This window comes from Physeter macrocephalus, chromosome 10, assembly GCF_002837175.3.
Source record: "Physeter macrocephalus isolate SW-GA chromosome 10, ASM283717v5, whole genome shotgun sequence".
NCBI lineage: Eukaryota > Metazoa > Chordata > Mammalia > Artiodactyla > Physeteridae > Physeter > Physeter macrocephalus.
This window is the reverse complement of record NC_041223.1, coordinates 13,528,107-13,544,461: the sequence shown is the minus strand read 5'-3', so window position 1 is coordinate 13,544,461 and position 16,355 is coordinate 13,528,107. Positions and strand designations below refer to the sequence as shown.

General features: G+C 40.6%; 1 protein-coding gene across 3 annotated transcripts; it reads right to left on the bottom strand.

Moving 5' to 3' along the window:
• Window positions 1-3,136: 3,136 nt before the first annotated feature.
• FBXO5 (F-box protein 5) lies at window positions 3,137-13,120 on the bottom strand. 3 transcript variants are annotated; one of them, XM_007113353.4, is made up of 5 exons: window positions 12,973-13,120; window positions 6,632-7,346; window positions 5,309-5,399; window positions 4,173-4,355; window positions 3,137-3,450 (listed from the first exon to the last, which is right to left on the bottom strand). In XM_007113353.4, exons 1-5 carry the CDS (start codon window positions 12,977-12,979, stop codon window positions 3,199-3,201), a joined length of 1,248 nt encoding a protein of 415 aa, XP_007113415.2. In that variant the 5' UTR covers window positions 12,980-13,120; the 3' UTR covers window positions 3,137-3,198. The 3 variants fall into 3 exon arrangements, with proteins under 3 accessions (XP_007113415.2, XP_007113414.2, XP_028350613.1); XM_007113352.4 differs by lacking the exon at window positions 12,973-13,120 and adding an exon at window positions 12,503-12,956; XM_028494812.1 differs by lacking the exons at window positions 4,173-4,355; window positions 12,973-13,120 and adding an exon at window positions 12,503-12,956.
• Between the last annotated feature and the right edge of the window lie 3,235 nt (window positions 13,121-16,355).

Sequence of the window (16,355 nt, the reverse complement as noted above, 5' to 3'; positions counted from 1 at the left end):
AGGCATATAGACTGTAATGGAAGAAATAAAACTGTCTTTACTTTCAGAAGACACAGATCATCTATATAGAAAATCCGATAACTGAGTTTAGCAAGGTTGTAAGCTACAAGTTCAATCAATTACATTTCAATATATTAACAATAAATAATCAAAAATTGAAATTAAAGACACCATTTACAATAGCATTAAAATATGAAACATTTAGGAATAAATCTGACATAAGATGTACAAGACATGATGCTTAAAAGACAAAACATCGCTAAGAGAAATTTTTAAAAATGTAAATAAATGGAATAACTACTGCGTACACAGGTTGGAAAACTCAATGTTGTCGAGATGACAATTCTCTCCTCCTAACCTAATCCAATAGATTAATAGGTTTATTGCAATCTCAATCAAAATCCCATTATGTATTTTTGTAGAAATTGTCAAGTTAATTATAAAATTTATATAGAAATGCAAAGGACCTACGATAAACAACTTAGAAAATAATTTTTTGAAATAAAAGAAAAAAGGACTGTCACTACTTCATTTTAAAACTTATAAAGCTAGTTATCAAGGCAGTGTGGTTTTGGAGTTCGAGAGACAAATAGGTCAATTAAACAGAATAGAGTCCTGAAATAGTCCCTCATGTTTATGTAAAACTGATTTTGACCAAGATGAAAAGTCGTTTCAGTAAAGAAAGGATATGTCAACAAATGATGCTGGACGCTCATTTCAGTCGATACCTCCCACTATGTTCCAAATGTAAACTGCAAGTGGATCATAGACCTAAATGTTAAATTGAAAACTATAAAGCTTCTAGAAGAAAACATAGGAGAAAGATATATATGCTCTTAGGTTAGGCAAATTTCTGAGATGTAACACCAAAAGCATGATGTATTAAAGACAAATAATTGATAATTTATACTTGATCAAAAATAGAAACTCTTCCAAAGACACTAGGAAAATGAAAGACAAGACACAACCTGATAAAGCACTTGTACTCAGAGTATATACTCTCACATATCAATAATAAAACACACACACACACAAATCATTTGATGGACACTTGCCCAAAGAAAATGTATGATGGCAAATAACAATGCCAAACATCATTAGTCATTAGGGAGATGTAAATTAAAACCATGACATACTGCTACATACATATTAAAATGGCTAAAATTAAAGACAGACTATACCAAGTGCTGATGACCACGTGAAATAAATGGGAGGCTCATACACTGCTGGTGAGAATGTAAAATGGTACAGCCACTTTTGAAACATTGTGGTATTTTCTTAAAAAGTTAAACATACACTGACCATATAATCCAAAAATTCCACTACTATTTACCAAGAGAAATGAAAGAACACCACTTGCCAAAGACTCATATACAAATGATTACAGCACCTTCATTTCTAATAGCAAAAAACTGGGCAAAAAAATCCAAATGTCCAACTACCAGGGTGAACACACATATGAACAAACTGGTATATCCAACAGTATATTGCTTATTAAGAAACAGGGATGAACTACTGGTACACACAGAATGGATGAATCTCAAAGTAATGTTCTTTGAAAGTAGTCAGACAAATAACACATAATTATTTCATTTATACAACATTCTAGGAAAGGCAAACTAATCTACAGTGACAGATCAGTGATTGCCTGGGTACTAACAGGAGGGATTACAAATAAGCAGGAAAAACTCGGTGGATGATGGTAATATTCATTACCTTCGTTCCAGCGATAATGATGGCTTCATGCTCGCATATGTCAAAACATCAAATTATACACTTTAACATTTTTGTCTGTCAATTTTACATCAACAAAGCTTAAGCAAACCTGTGTTAATTTTATTGGAGGTTCTACTCCATTAGACAAAAGACACACCCACAAACCCATTTGAGATAAATCCTCTACCTTAGGTTTCTGCTGAGATCAAGGACAAAGCCCTTAAGCTTCTGTGAGGTCCTACTGACTGAGAGGACCTGTGTGGCCCACCTTTAAGTCTATGCCTTTGGTAGATCTGAATTAAAACTCTTTAATTCCTCCATACCCATAATTGAAACCAAAATATATTCAACTTTAGAATTAAGGAATAAAAAAAAAAAAGTCCTTATCCTGGGCTCTTATTAGCACAAATGCTCTGATTGCAGTCAAAGACATTTTATTCTACATACTATTTTTAATCTTTCTAGTATAGTTTTATATATTTCTTTTGTGGCTGTTTAAGCCATACAGTTTAACTGGTTTAGTGATGAATGAATTAATATACCAGTATTCCTCAAAGAGTGTTTTATGGTCTTCCTGTATTGAACCATCCTGAGATGCTTATTTCAAGACCCAACTACACAACTACTAGGATACTGGGTGGGGAGAAAACTGGAATACAGCCTGGAACAGAGCCTGGTAATCTCACAAGGTCCTCAGATAAGGAGACAAAGACCCACTCAATGCCTTCACACATACCAGGCAGTGTCCTACAGCTTCTTACTGCAGCTGTTTCTAGGATTAAAATGTTTAAATAGAAGACTCACATTATTTATTAAGCTTGTAACACTTTTATTCATAACAGGAAGAAAATTTATTTACATGTATATACAAAAGAGACATTTATTTTCTTACTCTGGCACATAAAAAATACAGAAATATTTACATATGTACAAAATATTAAAACATACAAACCTTACGAATAATGAAAAGTAAGATTTCACAAAAGATATTTTTGGGAAATACACACTGAAAAAGAGGTTCAAGAAAGGTGACAAAACATTTACATTAACAGACACCAGAAGTTGATATTTCAATAGGTATTATTAATTTGGTAAAGCAAATAAAATGTCTCAAATGCTAATGGATGGTAAAGAAGATTTACATTTAAGATTGTCCAGGTAAAATTACATGGTCCTCCTTTACCATAAAATTGAGACAATTTTATTTTACCTCTGAATCACAATCATCAGAAAAAGTTTTTCTTAAAATATTTAAATTTTCTGATTTATATTGAGAATTTTGAATTTTTTCACATTAAATTGTAAAATATTTTAAAAGTTTGTGTATCCTCTCTTCTCACTGGGAGGAAAAAATCCCATGTACTACACTGATTTCAACATAAAATTGAACGTCACAGTACATTTATTTTTTATTTTTTTAAGTTAAAACCTAACAGTTTCTAACTAACCTTCAAGATCACTTACAACTGATTTATTAAGAGATCACAGTCGTCGTAAATTCTTCTTGCTTTTCTTAGTACCAGGCAAAGGACCCATTTTATAACTGGCTTTTAGGGGCTTGCCATTTGAACAGTCTTCAGTGGTATGATAATTACACAGGCACCTTGTGCAATAATCAAATCCGCAGCCTTCTCGTTTACAGGTTGCCCGTTGTAAATAACAATCGTATTTTGCAGGTGAACTACAGCGAATACAGGCTTTGAGGCTTTCGTTCTTTTTCAAAGTTCTGGCAACCTAGAAAGAAGAAAATCCATAAACAAATTTTAGTAAGGACTGAATGTAATTTAGTTAGTCAAAACAAGGGCACCTCTGTGCCTTCCCCAATACATGTATAAAGCAGTAATGTCACAACTCTCGCCTTTAAGGAGCTTACTGTTCAACGGGTGAGAAACCATTGTCAACTGATCCAGTGGCTATTTCCTAATGCTACAAACATGCTCTTATTCATAAATGCTACTCATACATCTAATGCAGAACTTAAACGTCACCTTTTCTGTGAAATCTTCCTGGAGTCACTCAGGAGTTGGTTGCTCTTTCACCTCTAGTTCTACTTTTTTAAAAACACCTATCACATTATATGGTATTTATCTTTATATTGCTATGAAGGTTACCATGTTTCCATATCTATGCGGTACCTGATAAAATTAACTTCTTGCTTAGCTCTCTTCCTCAGTTATTAAAGGCAGTAATTGTGAAACGTAGTATTTAACAGTTTTATAAAAAAATTTCAAAAATCAAGGTTTTTCCTTATTCTCTTAGTGTTTCCAAATTAGATCTCAACAACATTGAACTGTCATAAACAATGCCAAATGATATCTATTATTTTCGGCATAGAAAGACATCTCTGTGTACTTCCCTAATTTGACTAGTTGAGTTATAAATGGTTTTCTTACTCTAAATCCTTTTAACAATAAATGTCCCATATGTTTCTAATTTATTAATAAACAAAAAATTACCTCAGAGAATTCACTGTGTCGACTGTAAGGAGAACCTTTCTGATCACCTGGATCAGGTAACTTGGTTTGAGCGTCTTTTTTGGGGAGAGTCTGGGTGGCTGACTTTTGCACGGATACTAATGGGGTTCTGAATAAAACATACTCTCTGGTTGAAGCGTGTGGTGAAAACTTAATGTTCTTTTCCTAATTAAAAAAAAAAGGTTTTAATAGGATTAAAAAAATATTCTCCTATATTCTCAACAATCAGGAATTTTTATTATGTTTGTACATGTTGTACATGTAAAAGGGGCAAATGAGAATATAAAGGATTTATTCCTGCATCCAAATTACCTGCATGTGCTTAAACACAGCCACCCACAACTATTCACACATTTAAAGCCTAACAACTAAACGGTTGAGTGAAACTGCAGATCAGAAATTGTGAGAAAGCGCTTTACACTCTTAGTATGTAGCATTTAATACATGATTTACAAAGCACTACCACCAGAACAAAAGGTCATTCTCCCCGTCCACCAGTAGATGGCAACAGTCACTGTTAAGTGTCCCCTCAGTGCTATGAATGGGTCCAAAACAATCTTTTGGAATAGAAAAGTTTCCATTAACACCAGCTTATACATAAAGAAACTGAACTTGGAGAATTTAAGCAATGCTTGTCTAAAGCTACACAGCTAGTAAGCAGCAGCACCAAAATTTGGACCTAAGTCTGCCAACTCCTAGGCCTGAAATTTTAATGTGTTGATCTTTATTCTCAGAAACATCACCAAAGTTACTAAGTATTTGGTAAAGTAAATGAATTCCTTTCCTGCATTAAGAATCTTCAATATGTAGATAATTACTGTTTATTTGTTAACAGCTAAACTACAAATGGCAACCAAGATTAGCTATATGGTCAACTCTCAGTGAGATCTGAGTAGTTTTCCCTTTATCTTCGGACATTTCCTTTCATGGAGAACCCAAGAAATAAATGACTGGGGTGGGATCCCATCCCCTTTATCTTTGAATTATTTTAATGAGTTAGTTACGAATGTAAAGGATTTCCAGATCATCTGTTATCCTTGCTATTTCCCCCTCCAATTTCAAAGGTAAAGAGCACTAGCTGTTATATTTTAAAATTAAAACAACTGCAAAAGACTTACGGTAATTCTTAGTATTGCTTTATTGTACAATTGCAATGCCCCCTTATCATCTTCTAGAATCTTCTTCCAAGTTGTGCTCACTTTAGACACACTGGAAAAGTAAATGATTATAAAGGAAACAATTAAAGCACCACAAAGAGCTAAGATGACTATATTACAGAAACACTAACAGTGCAAAAAAGAAATTTCTATTAGCAGTGCTTCTCAAACCCGGCTATACATTAGAATTGCCTGAGGCATGCACTTAAGATTTAAGGATGGCCCATGCCTAGTCACTTGGGTTTAATTGATCTAAAATGGGGGCCAGGGCACTGTATTTTTTTTAAAAGCTCACCATCAAGTAATTCTAAGTGGATCCAGGCTTAAGAACCACTACACTTCGCACTTCACTTTTTCACAATATCCACAAATATCAAATAAGAAGCCCCACTGTATATATGGCACTATCTTGGTTATTTATTAACATTAGACAAATTTCAAAGAACTTGAGGACACACTGCTATTAGCAGAAATCAATTTAAAAAATCCAGTTTGCTAACAAAAATGTTGTGAGGTTGGTTATCCCTCAAGAAGCTAGCCAATAATAAAAATCAATCCTTACTTACGTCTGTTTTCCTTCACCTATATTTCATGGACCAGTGTAAAGTAACACAAAGAATACCTCTAAAAAATTTTTCAAAAAGCCAAAAATGAACCCAGTTGAGCTGGAAGCAATCTAATCCAATAGTCTGGATAATCATCTTAATTCTCAGTTACCTCATCCTAACAGGTTTTCTTTGGTGGAATGCGAAAGGGTGGTCAGTATAAGGTTTCTAAGAAATAGTAATAATCAGACCCATTTGTGGGTTTCTGTATTTTCATCACTCTCAAATTTGAAAATGGCCTAAAAAGAACAGAAATTATTTCATACTTTCAAGTGTGACAAAAATCATAATGCCTATTGGACCTGTACACCAGACCTAGGCTCTTGTTTTATAGTTAAGACTAAAAGATGGAGCTTACGTATGAACAATTTCAGAACCAAAAGGAACAAAGATCCCAATCTCACAGAAATAGTTTTCTAATAGCATAAATATGAAATCTGAAGTAACTGGATTAAATGCATACTTTAAAATTATCTTTCTTTCCTCCTAGTGACATGAGTACATAAGCAGTGACTTACTACATAAGTAGTAAAATACCAGCAACCAGATAAAAAACATCACTTCAATTAAAAACAGTGCAAGACTACCCTACTATGTCTTTGCATGAGCTGGTGGTACTGGGCCATCTAACAAAAATGTTCATGGATTATACTAATGACCACAAAGCAACAATACTTACTTGATTAAGTCCATATCACTGAGCTGTGTCAAAATATTTGCTAAGAGATGTCTGAGTCCCCTTCGAAAGAGTTCACTGAGAATATCTACACAGTCTAGGCCCATTTTCCTGCCAATTATATTCTGTAGTCTAAAATTTCCACTGGATATAAATTCCTTCAGCTTCTCCCAATCTATTTTAGGATTTCGTTTACAATTTTTTTTTAATGTTGAACAAACCACTTTTTCAAAATGAAGAGCCGGCAGCAAGTTTTTGTTGGGATATTGGTCTGGGCTTTGCGTCCGTAGCAGGCAAGACTGTGGACTGTCACTGAAATTTTCCACCAGGGGAAGGCTACTGTCTTCATGTTCACTGAGGCCACTTTGCTGGGAAAATGAAGAGTAGCCACTGTCTTCATAAGGTCCACTGGTCTCTAGTTCTTCTATGTCATTTGAACTATTAAGTGTTTGCTGTACATGGAGATTTTCCTTATTATGCAAGGGCTTGCTCTCAGTTTCAAGTTCTACAATCCTGGGGCTCACAATTGGTGACCCAATATCTGATAACCTTTCATAGTCTTTAACGAAGTCTTTATAAGAACCTTCCAAATTCGCAGTAGTGTAGGAACCTTGTCTTCTGTCATCAGGCTTTACCGGTTTAATTCCAGAATGAACATGGTTATAGTTAAAATCACACTTCATTTTGACAGAGACAGTGGAACTTTCTTCTTTACAACCTACAAAAAGAACATAACATATTTACTTCCTAATGGCAAAATTTCCACATATCCCTACTTCTAAATTTGGGATATAGAGACTTAGTTATTTTGCATTCTCTCAGCACTGGGTACTGCCTATGTAGCTGTGAAATTATCCAAGTTTAATATGAGAAAAACATTACTAAAACCTTATAAAAGTATATACATCTTATTCTTGAGGGTGGTACCTTCAGTACAGACTGCTTTAAAATCTTTTTAACTCTACCATCTGACTTTTAGAGTCATATCTGAGTAGAAAGTAGTGACAAAAGGGACTATTTAATAAATATCTGTGCTTATGGAACAAATAAGGAAATGTGATGCACCAAGAGCGGGGTCTGAGATAAGAAATATCCTTATAGAAATCAAATACTTCTAGAGATATATGGTTAAGACAATGGAGGAGGGGAATGCCAAAATAGTTTTGATAAAAGTCGCAAAAAAATTTGTAATTTAAATGTTAGTTTAGCAATTATTATAAGCCTTACAATAATGAATCAAGAAATGTATAGGTAGCTTGGAGAAAGGACTGAAAAGGCAATAAATTTAATCATTTCAAAGTTAACCATACTACTGAGTTTTGGGGCCAGATAATTTTGCTGGGGGCTTTCCTGTGCATGTTTAGCAACTTTTAGCCATTTGATGCCATTAGCAGCCGCTATTCCCCAGTCAGGACAGTAAAAAATCTCTCCAGTAACCACTGATTGGAGTGTGGGGAAGCCAGCAGAGGCCACATTTCCCCCATTCCTTAGGTGAGAACCACTGCTTTAAAGGATGTGTGTGAGACTGGGAAGGAATGGGTTCAAGAAAATTGCTTAGCATTTTTGAAGGCAGAGTATATAGATGGTATGTGCTTCTAAGGTACTCCCCCACCTACTATACCCCCTGCAAACCAATCACAGGTAGGTAAAAATTTACCCTATAAGTAAATGTAGGTACGTAAGTACAGCATTTGTTCATATTAATTTTACTGTTTTTACTTAGAACCTCTAAGTACTAAAGGATGCCTTGATAGCAAGTAACCTTGTAGGTAGAGACTCTCTTTTAATTAGGTTTAAACCAAGTTCAGGGGCATAAAAGTAAATAAGCCCCCAATTAACCCTAACTCTAGAACAAATTATTCTGAGTGGTTCTCTTCTACTCAGAAGAGTAAAAAATTCCAAGAGATTTTTACTTTTGCCTCAAGTAAAGAATTAAGTATGATTTACACAAGACTACATTTTATCTGAGAGGATAAAAAAGAAGCCACCAACAAAGACACACCTTTTACTTTGTTTAGTTGCCTAAAGGGAAGAGGCCTGAAACTGTATTTCAGAAACCCAAAATTCTTTTCAAAAGCATTCTTCCTCTGCTGTCTTTAGAACTTAGTTACTGGGAGAATATTCTAGAGAACCCCTTTCATTCAACATTGTTCTTTGGATATGGACAGTTCTTTAAATTTAGAGCTAATAATGATTCAACTACCTTATTAAGTGTTTAGAAGTTAATTTCCAGTGTGTTTCCAAACACTTGATTCTCACAACCTTTTGAGGTAGAATGGAGAGGCATTATTATTTATAGTTAAGAACACTGAAGCTTATCTAAGTAACTTGCCTAAGATGTGACAGGTAGTTAAGAGGGACAGATTATTCTTCTTCACTGTAAATTCACTGTTCCTTCCACTATCTCACCTGGGAAGTAAGATAAAGAGCATTGAAAAAAAAAGCATAATAGTATAGACTTATGGACTTTGGGTTATAACTTAATACTATATATATATATATATATTTTTTTTTTTTTTTTTTTTTTGCGGTACGCGGGCCTCTCACTGTTGTGGCCTCTCCTGTTGCGGAGCACAGGCTCCAGACGCGCAGGCTCAGCGGCCATGGCTCACGGGCCCAGCCGCTCTGCGGCATGTGGGATCCTCCCGGACCGGGGCACGAACCCGTGTCCCCCGCATCGGCAGGCGGACTGTCAACCACTGCGCCACCAGGGAAGCCCAATACTACGTTATTTACATTGTTGCTCAAATTGTTCCAGTTTTTGCCATTCTAAGTTCATGTTCATTTGACATTCCTTACTTTTTGGCACTAAACAAGATGCTCCAGGATCATCTTGTATTTTTCCTGTTCCAGCCAGAAAACCTGTTATTTCTCCAAGGAACTTTGGTTCCTTTCATTGGTTCCAAAATCTGGATGCTGGTTGCAGATTTAGAGTGTGAAGTTTATACTGCAAAATAAGCTGAATACCATCTTTTACTTAAAAAAGGAAGCTGAAAGACTAAAAAGCTAATTCCATGTCTTTTAACTAGTTCAGTGCTTCCCCATGACCAAGCCAAATGCCCCTAAACAATGTGGGAAATATAATTGATCTGATATTATCCTGGAAGGAAAAAAAAGTATCACACAGTTCTGTGACCTCTTGACTCAGATAGATGAGGGGTAAGAGTCTAGTTCTGCCACTTCATTCATTTATCCAATACCTCTTTAGTGACAGGGTGTGGAGTAGAAAAGAAACTAGTCATGCAAGATCTTTTGGAGGTGAAATCCTGACATCTGAAAGCCTTGTGAAAAACCAGACAGAGGTGGACACTGGAAGGACAAGTGTTGAGCTTTCAAGGAAGAGTAAGGCCTGCAGGGCTGTGACTTAGTGAGCTAGGGGAAAAACTGATTGAAAATGAAAGTTGAAGAGGTACAGAATGCTCTATAGGATTTTTAGGGTAGACTGGCTTTTATTTAGTGTGTAAAAAAGAGCCTTTGAGGGGTTCTAAGTAGAGACATTTGGTTTATGTTTACAAAAAAAAAAGATTGGCAACTGTGGAAAACAGATTGTAGGAAGATTCAAGTGAAAGCAGGGAGGCTAGTTGGAGATGCCTATCACAGGAGTTCAGAGTTGGGTACCTGAGACTAGGATGGCCGCAGTGGAAATAAAGATAACTGGATAGATCTGAGATCTTTTTAGAAGGGTAAAGTCAACAGAGGTTGGGGATGTACTGTATTCGATGTGGATGATGAAGAAAAGGGGAGTAAAGAATACCCTGGGGTTTGAATCGAGCATCTCAGGTACAAAACACAAACAACAAACAAACAAACAACTAAGCAAGCTTCCTCATTTATAAAATGCAGGTAAGAAAACCAACCAAACTGGATTAAATGTATGGAAGAGTCCCTGTCACTTATAGTTTAATAAGTAGAACTTATTTTCACCGTATCATTTTTGTAAGCCAAATCCCTTCATATTCGTTATACTGTAAATCACGAACATTTTAAAAGTAGCAAAATGCATTCTACACAGATCTATGCATTTCAGATTATTATATACTTTCCCTAGGAATCATATCCGACTTCAAATGAAAATCCTTGCTCAGCCTTCTGACTAGTTTTGTGACCTAGAACACTAAATTAGTCTTTGTTTCTTTAAAATGGAAATACTAATGTCTACCTCATAGAGTTGATAACATTCTTAAAACCTCTTAGTTACCCACTCAACAATCCAATCACAAGAAAGTGGTATGATAGTTAACCGTACAAAGTTTGACCTTGCATTTAACCTTCCAGTGTAGATGTGACACGTCATATTACAATAGTTAAAAAGATTACAGTGCTTGGAATTAAAAATCTTTACGGCTATCCCAATGCTAAATAATCAAGTTCTACAATCTCCAATACCTATAAGATAACCAGTATGTGCCCAACACTAATTAGGCATGGCTATTCCTTAAAAATTTAAGAGAGCCCCAAGGCCTGCCGCCATCAACAGCAAATCAGCCATAATCCCTGAGAGAAAATTTTAGAAAAGCCTACTTTCAGAAGTAATGGAATGCAATAGATTTTTAATTTCATTTCCTCAAATTTGTAAGTATGGGAAAAAAATTCCAGGGACCAGCAAATATTCTCGTGAGGGGCAAGGTAGTAAAGACAACTGGAATTAAGCAACCAAAAAAATCCCTTCTTAGAGCCACCAAGCTTCAGAATTTCACAGAGGGGCTCAAGATTCAGGGTTTTCTAGAAATAGACTTAACCTGTTAAAATATTTTTTGAGTTTTCTACATTCCTTTTCTAAAGAAAGGGGCACTTTTCAGTGATGACCAAATATACAATATCAAGTTGCTAATTTCTAAAATTCTTGGTCATTTCTGAGGTAAAATGAATGCATCTGGATCTCTTTGGGGAGACAGCAACAAAGAGGATAAAAAAGTCAGCGTTTATCTGAGTGCCTTCCATTCCACCCAAGGGTTGGAATAAAAGACTGGTTCCTCAGGAGCGCGGGGGAAAAAAGGTAACTGATTCTTCACTTCTCAAATCTGCTTCCCAAATTCTTCAAGACCGTCTCAGTTTGGACAAATTCAGGGTTTTGTATTAAAAAGTGCCTTTCTTCCTCCCTCCTTCTGACTCCAGGCCTTGAGACGGAGTCACTGGGTAAAGGGAAAAAAGGAGAAACTGAACATTTTTGGTTGGACGTCCCAGCAGAGCCTGGCCCGATGAGGGGGGCCCTGCATTTGGCGGGATTGGGGGGGGAACCCTTGAAATCCCGAGGGGTCGGAGGGGTGGCCCTCAGGGCGCGGGCCGGCGGAGGAGGCGGGAGATAACAGCGAGCACGATCTCCCGCGCCCGCCAGGAAGGCTGAGGTGACGAAAACCGGGGGGAACTGACTTCCGACCCGGGGGTGCGGGGCACAAGGGGAAACGGGGCACAGAAGCGGGGGTCGGGCCCCTGGCCGGACTCTGCGGGCCGCCGGCTCGCGGGCCCTGTCAGAGCCTCAGCCCCGGGGTGGGGGAGGGGAAGGAGGGGCGTCTGGCGCCCGGGCCGGCGGGGTGGAGGTCGGTGGCCCTGCGCGAGGAGAGAGGGCCACCGGGGAGGTCGCGACCCGCACCTCCTCGGGAGCCGGCGCCCAGCTACGCGTGCACGGCGGGACCCGGGCCCGCCGTCCCGCCTCGGCACCTCTGCTTCCCCTCCCCGGACCCCTGCCTTCTCCCTCCCGGTCTCGAGACCCCCTGCCGCCGCCGCCGCCGCCGCCGGCCGCCCGAGGCCCAGCGATGGGCCCCACGGCCGGATTCCGGAGCGCGTCGGGTCCGGGGCGCTGTCCCCTGTCTCCCCCCCCCACTGGGCACCCCTCCTGGAAGGCGCACCCCGCTCGCACTCTCTCCTCTCACCCACCGTCCAAGGGGCGAGGGCGCCCGGCGGCTGTCAGGACGCCGTAGGTGCAGCGGCAGGAACCGGAGGGCGGCCGTGGGGAGCAGCTGCAGAGGCACCGGCTCATGCCAGGGCAAGTGGGGGTCCGCCTCAGGTGAGGGAGCTGCGCCCGCGGCAGAGAAACGGGCCACCCGCTTCTCAGAGGTCTAGCTTCTAAAAGGCGCCAGCTGGTACTTTTAAAATCTTTGAATTTGGTGCCCAAATCCGCACGGCCCAATGGGGCGCGCCGCTCGCACGCGCGCTCCAATGGGAAGGCGGCGGGAGGGGGTGCCCTCACCCACGCCCAATTGGAGGCTGCCGAGGCGGGGCCGAGCCGCCAGGCCCAACCTCTTTCTTCCCCGGCGGCTCCGCGCGTCCGGAAAGATGCTGAGGCCGGAGGCGGGGCCTCGGAGCGCAGGGAGACCACTGCCGGGCCGCACGTGGAGGGAGCCTACCACGCATGCGCGCTCCCGCCACGCTTCCCTTCGCCGTCTGGGGAACGGGCCTCCTGCGGGTCCTAATTTCATCTTGAAGGCGGCTTCGGCTTCTGTTTGAAGATCTCCGACGGGTAGAAAAGTTGGCCGACTTTCTCCGGTCATCTCACAAGCGGGAGTTTGGTGAGTGGCGACTGTGGTCGTCCGGGAATGCAGACTTTCCGGAATAGGAGCCCTCCCCCAGCCCTACGTAGCCCGCCTCTCTAGGATTTAGGCGCGCTCCTCTCTCCTCCTAGTTTCGCCCCACCCCCGGCTCAGCGCTTTCGCGCAGGCGCTTATGGCGGGCGGTAGCTGTGCTGTTGGCGGGTTGGCGCTTGCGCGCTGGGGTCCCCCGCGTTTCTGTTTGGGGGGCGGAGAGCGTGGGGCCGCGGTGGGTGGGTCCGCGTCCCTCCCGGCACGTGGAGCTGGTCCCGCTGACTTGGTGGGGGGGGGGGGGCCTGGTCCCGCATCTCCCTGGAGCCTTCCGGAGGGGGTGAGGCTGGGACAGTCACTTGTTGTAAGCGTGTTTGTTTTTATTTTCAACCACTGTTCCCCAGCCACCACTGCTTTGTCACGGACGTTTAGCTTATTAAATCTACTGTACTCGCCCGGGTTTCGTTTCTTTTCAAGGGCCATGCGCACACTGTAGTCCTTGCTCTAGAATGAATGAATGAATCAATTAGTCATCCTGCCCTGTGAGTTCCCATTCCCACACCCTGGGACCGAAGGCTCCTGTCTGATTTTCTAGTGATGGAGGAAACCGAGGAAGTATTAATTGTTAAGTCTTCTATGACAAGTTGTACCGTATAATTTGTCATGCTGAACTTTTCACTCTTTGAATGTGTGCTTTAAGTGGTGACATTGCAGTCCCCCGACCCAGCTTTTGGTCACAACACAGTGAAGCTACAGGAAGTAAGCTCCCCAAAGTCCGAATCCCTGTCTTTTGCAGTTTTCCCTCTTTCTTTTGCTTTTCTGCAGCCTCGGGGAGAGTTAATAGTTGGCTAGTGGTAAGCGCTCAAATTGTTGGTAACTTTAGGTAAAATTTTCGATAGTTCATGTTTTTTTGCGTTAATTTTTATTTTTCAGAATGTTGCATTAAATTAGTATTTTTCTGGGTTGCTGAAATTTTTGGCATCTCCTTAAATTTTTGCACCTGAGTCATGTCTCTCACCTGGCCCTGGTGCTAGGTCCTGGAGACATAGGTTTGAAAAGACAAAATGTCCTGTTCTTCAGGGAGTTTACTTTCTAATGAGAAAGAAATTGGCAATTAACAATTTCATTGAATGAAAGAGGAATATAAAACAACATAAGGGGGTAGAGAATGGGCAGTAGGGGCAGGGTTAAGGACTTTGGGTGGTCAGGAAGGTTTCTGAGGCTTTGGACCAAGATCGGAATGTTGAGCTGGCAATGCAGAGATCTGCATAGTAAGCAGAGGAAAGAGACTGAAGGCGCATAGCTTGTACCAGGGCTAGAAGGAAGTCTAGAGCCTACAGAGCAAAAGAATAGGAGGTGAGGTCAGATAGGTAGAACCCAGATCCTGTAGGACTTCGTTAACTGTTGGAGGGATGTTAGCAAGGGAGTGATTTGTTGAATGAATATTAAAGCTATGGTAGCTTTTTTATCTAATAGGCACTTTGTAATATTAGCCTTTAATTCTCCCGATAACCTTAGGGTTTTCATTTTCTGATTGTGCTTAAAAGTGTAAGTTCATTCCCACAGAACCACCAGTCTTAGGATAAGTCCATGTACTTTCCTCTTTCCTCTGTGTTATACCGAAGAGTAGTAATATTTGTGGGAGGCCTGATTGCTTATAAGTACGTTTTCATATGACTTTCCCATCTGACCTCAGAGATCATCTTTATTCACCTTTTTTATTTTTAGATGCAAATATGTGAAATTTGAGGGGAGGGGCGTTCTCATTAATTTAATTGAGCACCTGGGCTATAACCTTTGAATCTTAACCACAGCTTAAAAGGTGTACTCCAGGGGCTTCCCTGGTGGCGCAGTGGTTGAGTGTCCGCCTGCTGATGCAGGGGACACGGGTTCGTGCCCCGGTCCGGGAGGATCCCACGTGCCGCGCAGCGGCTGGGCCCGTGAGCCATGGCCGCTGAGCCTGCGTGTCCGGAGCCTGTGCTCCGCAATGGGAGAGGCCACAACGGTGCCCGCGTACCGCAAAAAAGGTATACTCCAGCAGTTATTTTTAAAATTTATTTTCAGAAGAAGGTTAAGATACTGGAAAAATTAAAATTACTATCGTAATATAAGGTAATATAAAGAGTGAAGCATGTTTTATTGCATGCTGGAATAGTTTGTTAGTCTTTTTCTTTAGGCTTATTAAGTCAATATTGATTTTAACTATTAGAGCTTTAATTATGTTGAAATATTATTCTTAACTGAGAGTTAACTTTTTCAGTAGGTTCATGAGCACCTGTTAGTTTCATTTTTAGTGAGAAATTTAGAAAGGGCTATTCTGAATTTTACTAGATGTCAACAGATATATGTACCTCTTTTTTTCTACACATCAGTATCAATCAGAATTGTTGAGTTTTTAGGTGCAGAATGAAGTGCAGAGAGAATTGCCCTTATTCTCACCAAATCCTTATTGCCGATCTACAGCATGCAAGACATCCGGGAAATGTCTGGAAATAATTGGGACGTGGTACCTGCCCCTTTGCTTCCTATCTGGGCCGGCCACCTAGTAGACGTAGATGCTCAGTAAATAATCTTTGAATAAAAAGCATCATGAGTACAGGGGGGAGGAGAGAAGGTGTACAAAATACAGCTGTGAACACTGGATGGGTCAAATACGTCTAGTTACCGTGGGAGTTGTTATAGAACAGCGGAGTTACTGCTGTATGCCAGGATAAGAGATTACTCTGTAGGACAGGGTTTCTCAACCTCAGCACTACTGACATCTTGGGCCAGATAATTCTTTGCTGTGGAGGCTGTGCTGTGCATTGTAGGGTGTATAGCAGCAGCCTTAACCTCTGACTCCTCCTGCCTCCCGCCCCAAGTTGTGATAACTGTCTCCAAACATAGCGACATGTCCCCTGGGGAGTGAGGTTGCCTCTAGATGTGAACCTTTGCTGTTGGGGATGTCTTTTAAGGGAATGGGGAGGAGAGTGGCCTTCCCTGGCATAGGAACGAAACGGGGGCAAGCTTAAATGCAGGAGGATTTATCAAGAAAAATTAATTTGATGTGACATAAAGGGGTGGTGTGTAAAGTGGGCTAATATGAAAGGATGCTGGGTAGGGATATGGATGTGCTGCGTGCACACTTCAGAGTTGGAGTTTTTTTGGGCCTCTCACCGCTGTGGCCTCTCCCGTTGCGGAGCACAGGCTCCGGACGCGCAGGCTCAGCGGCC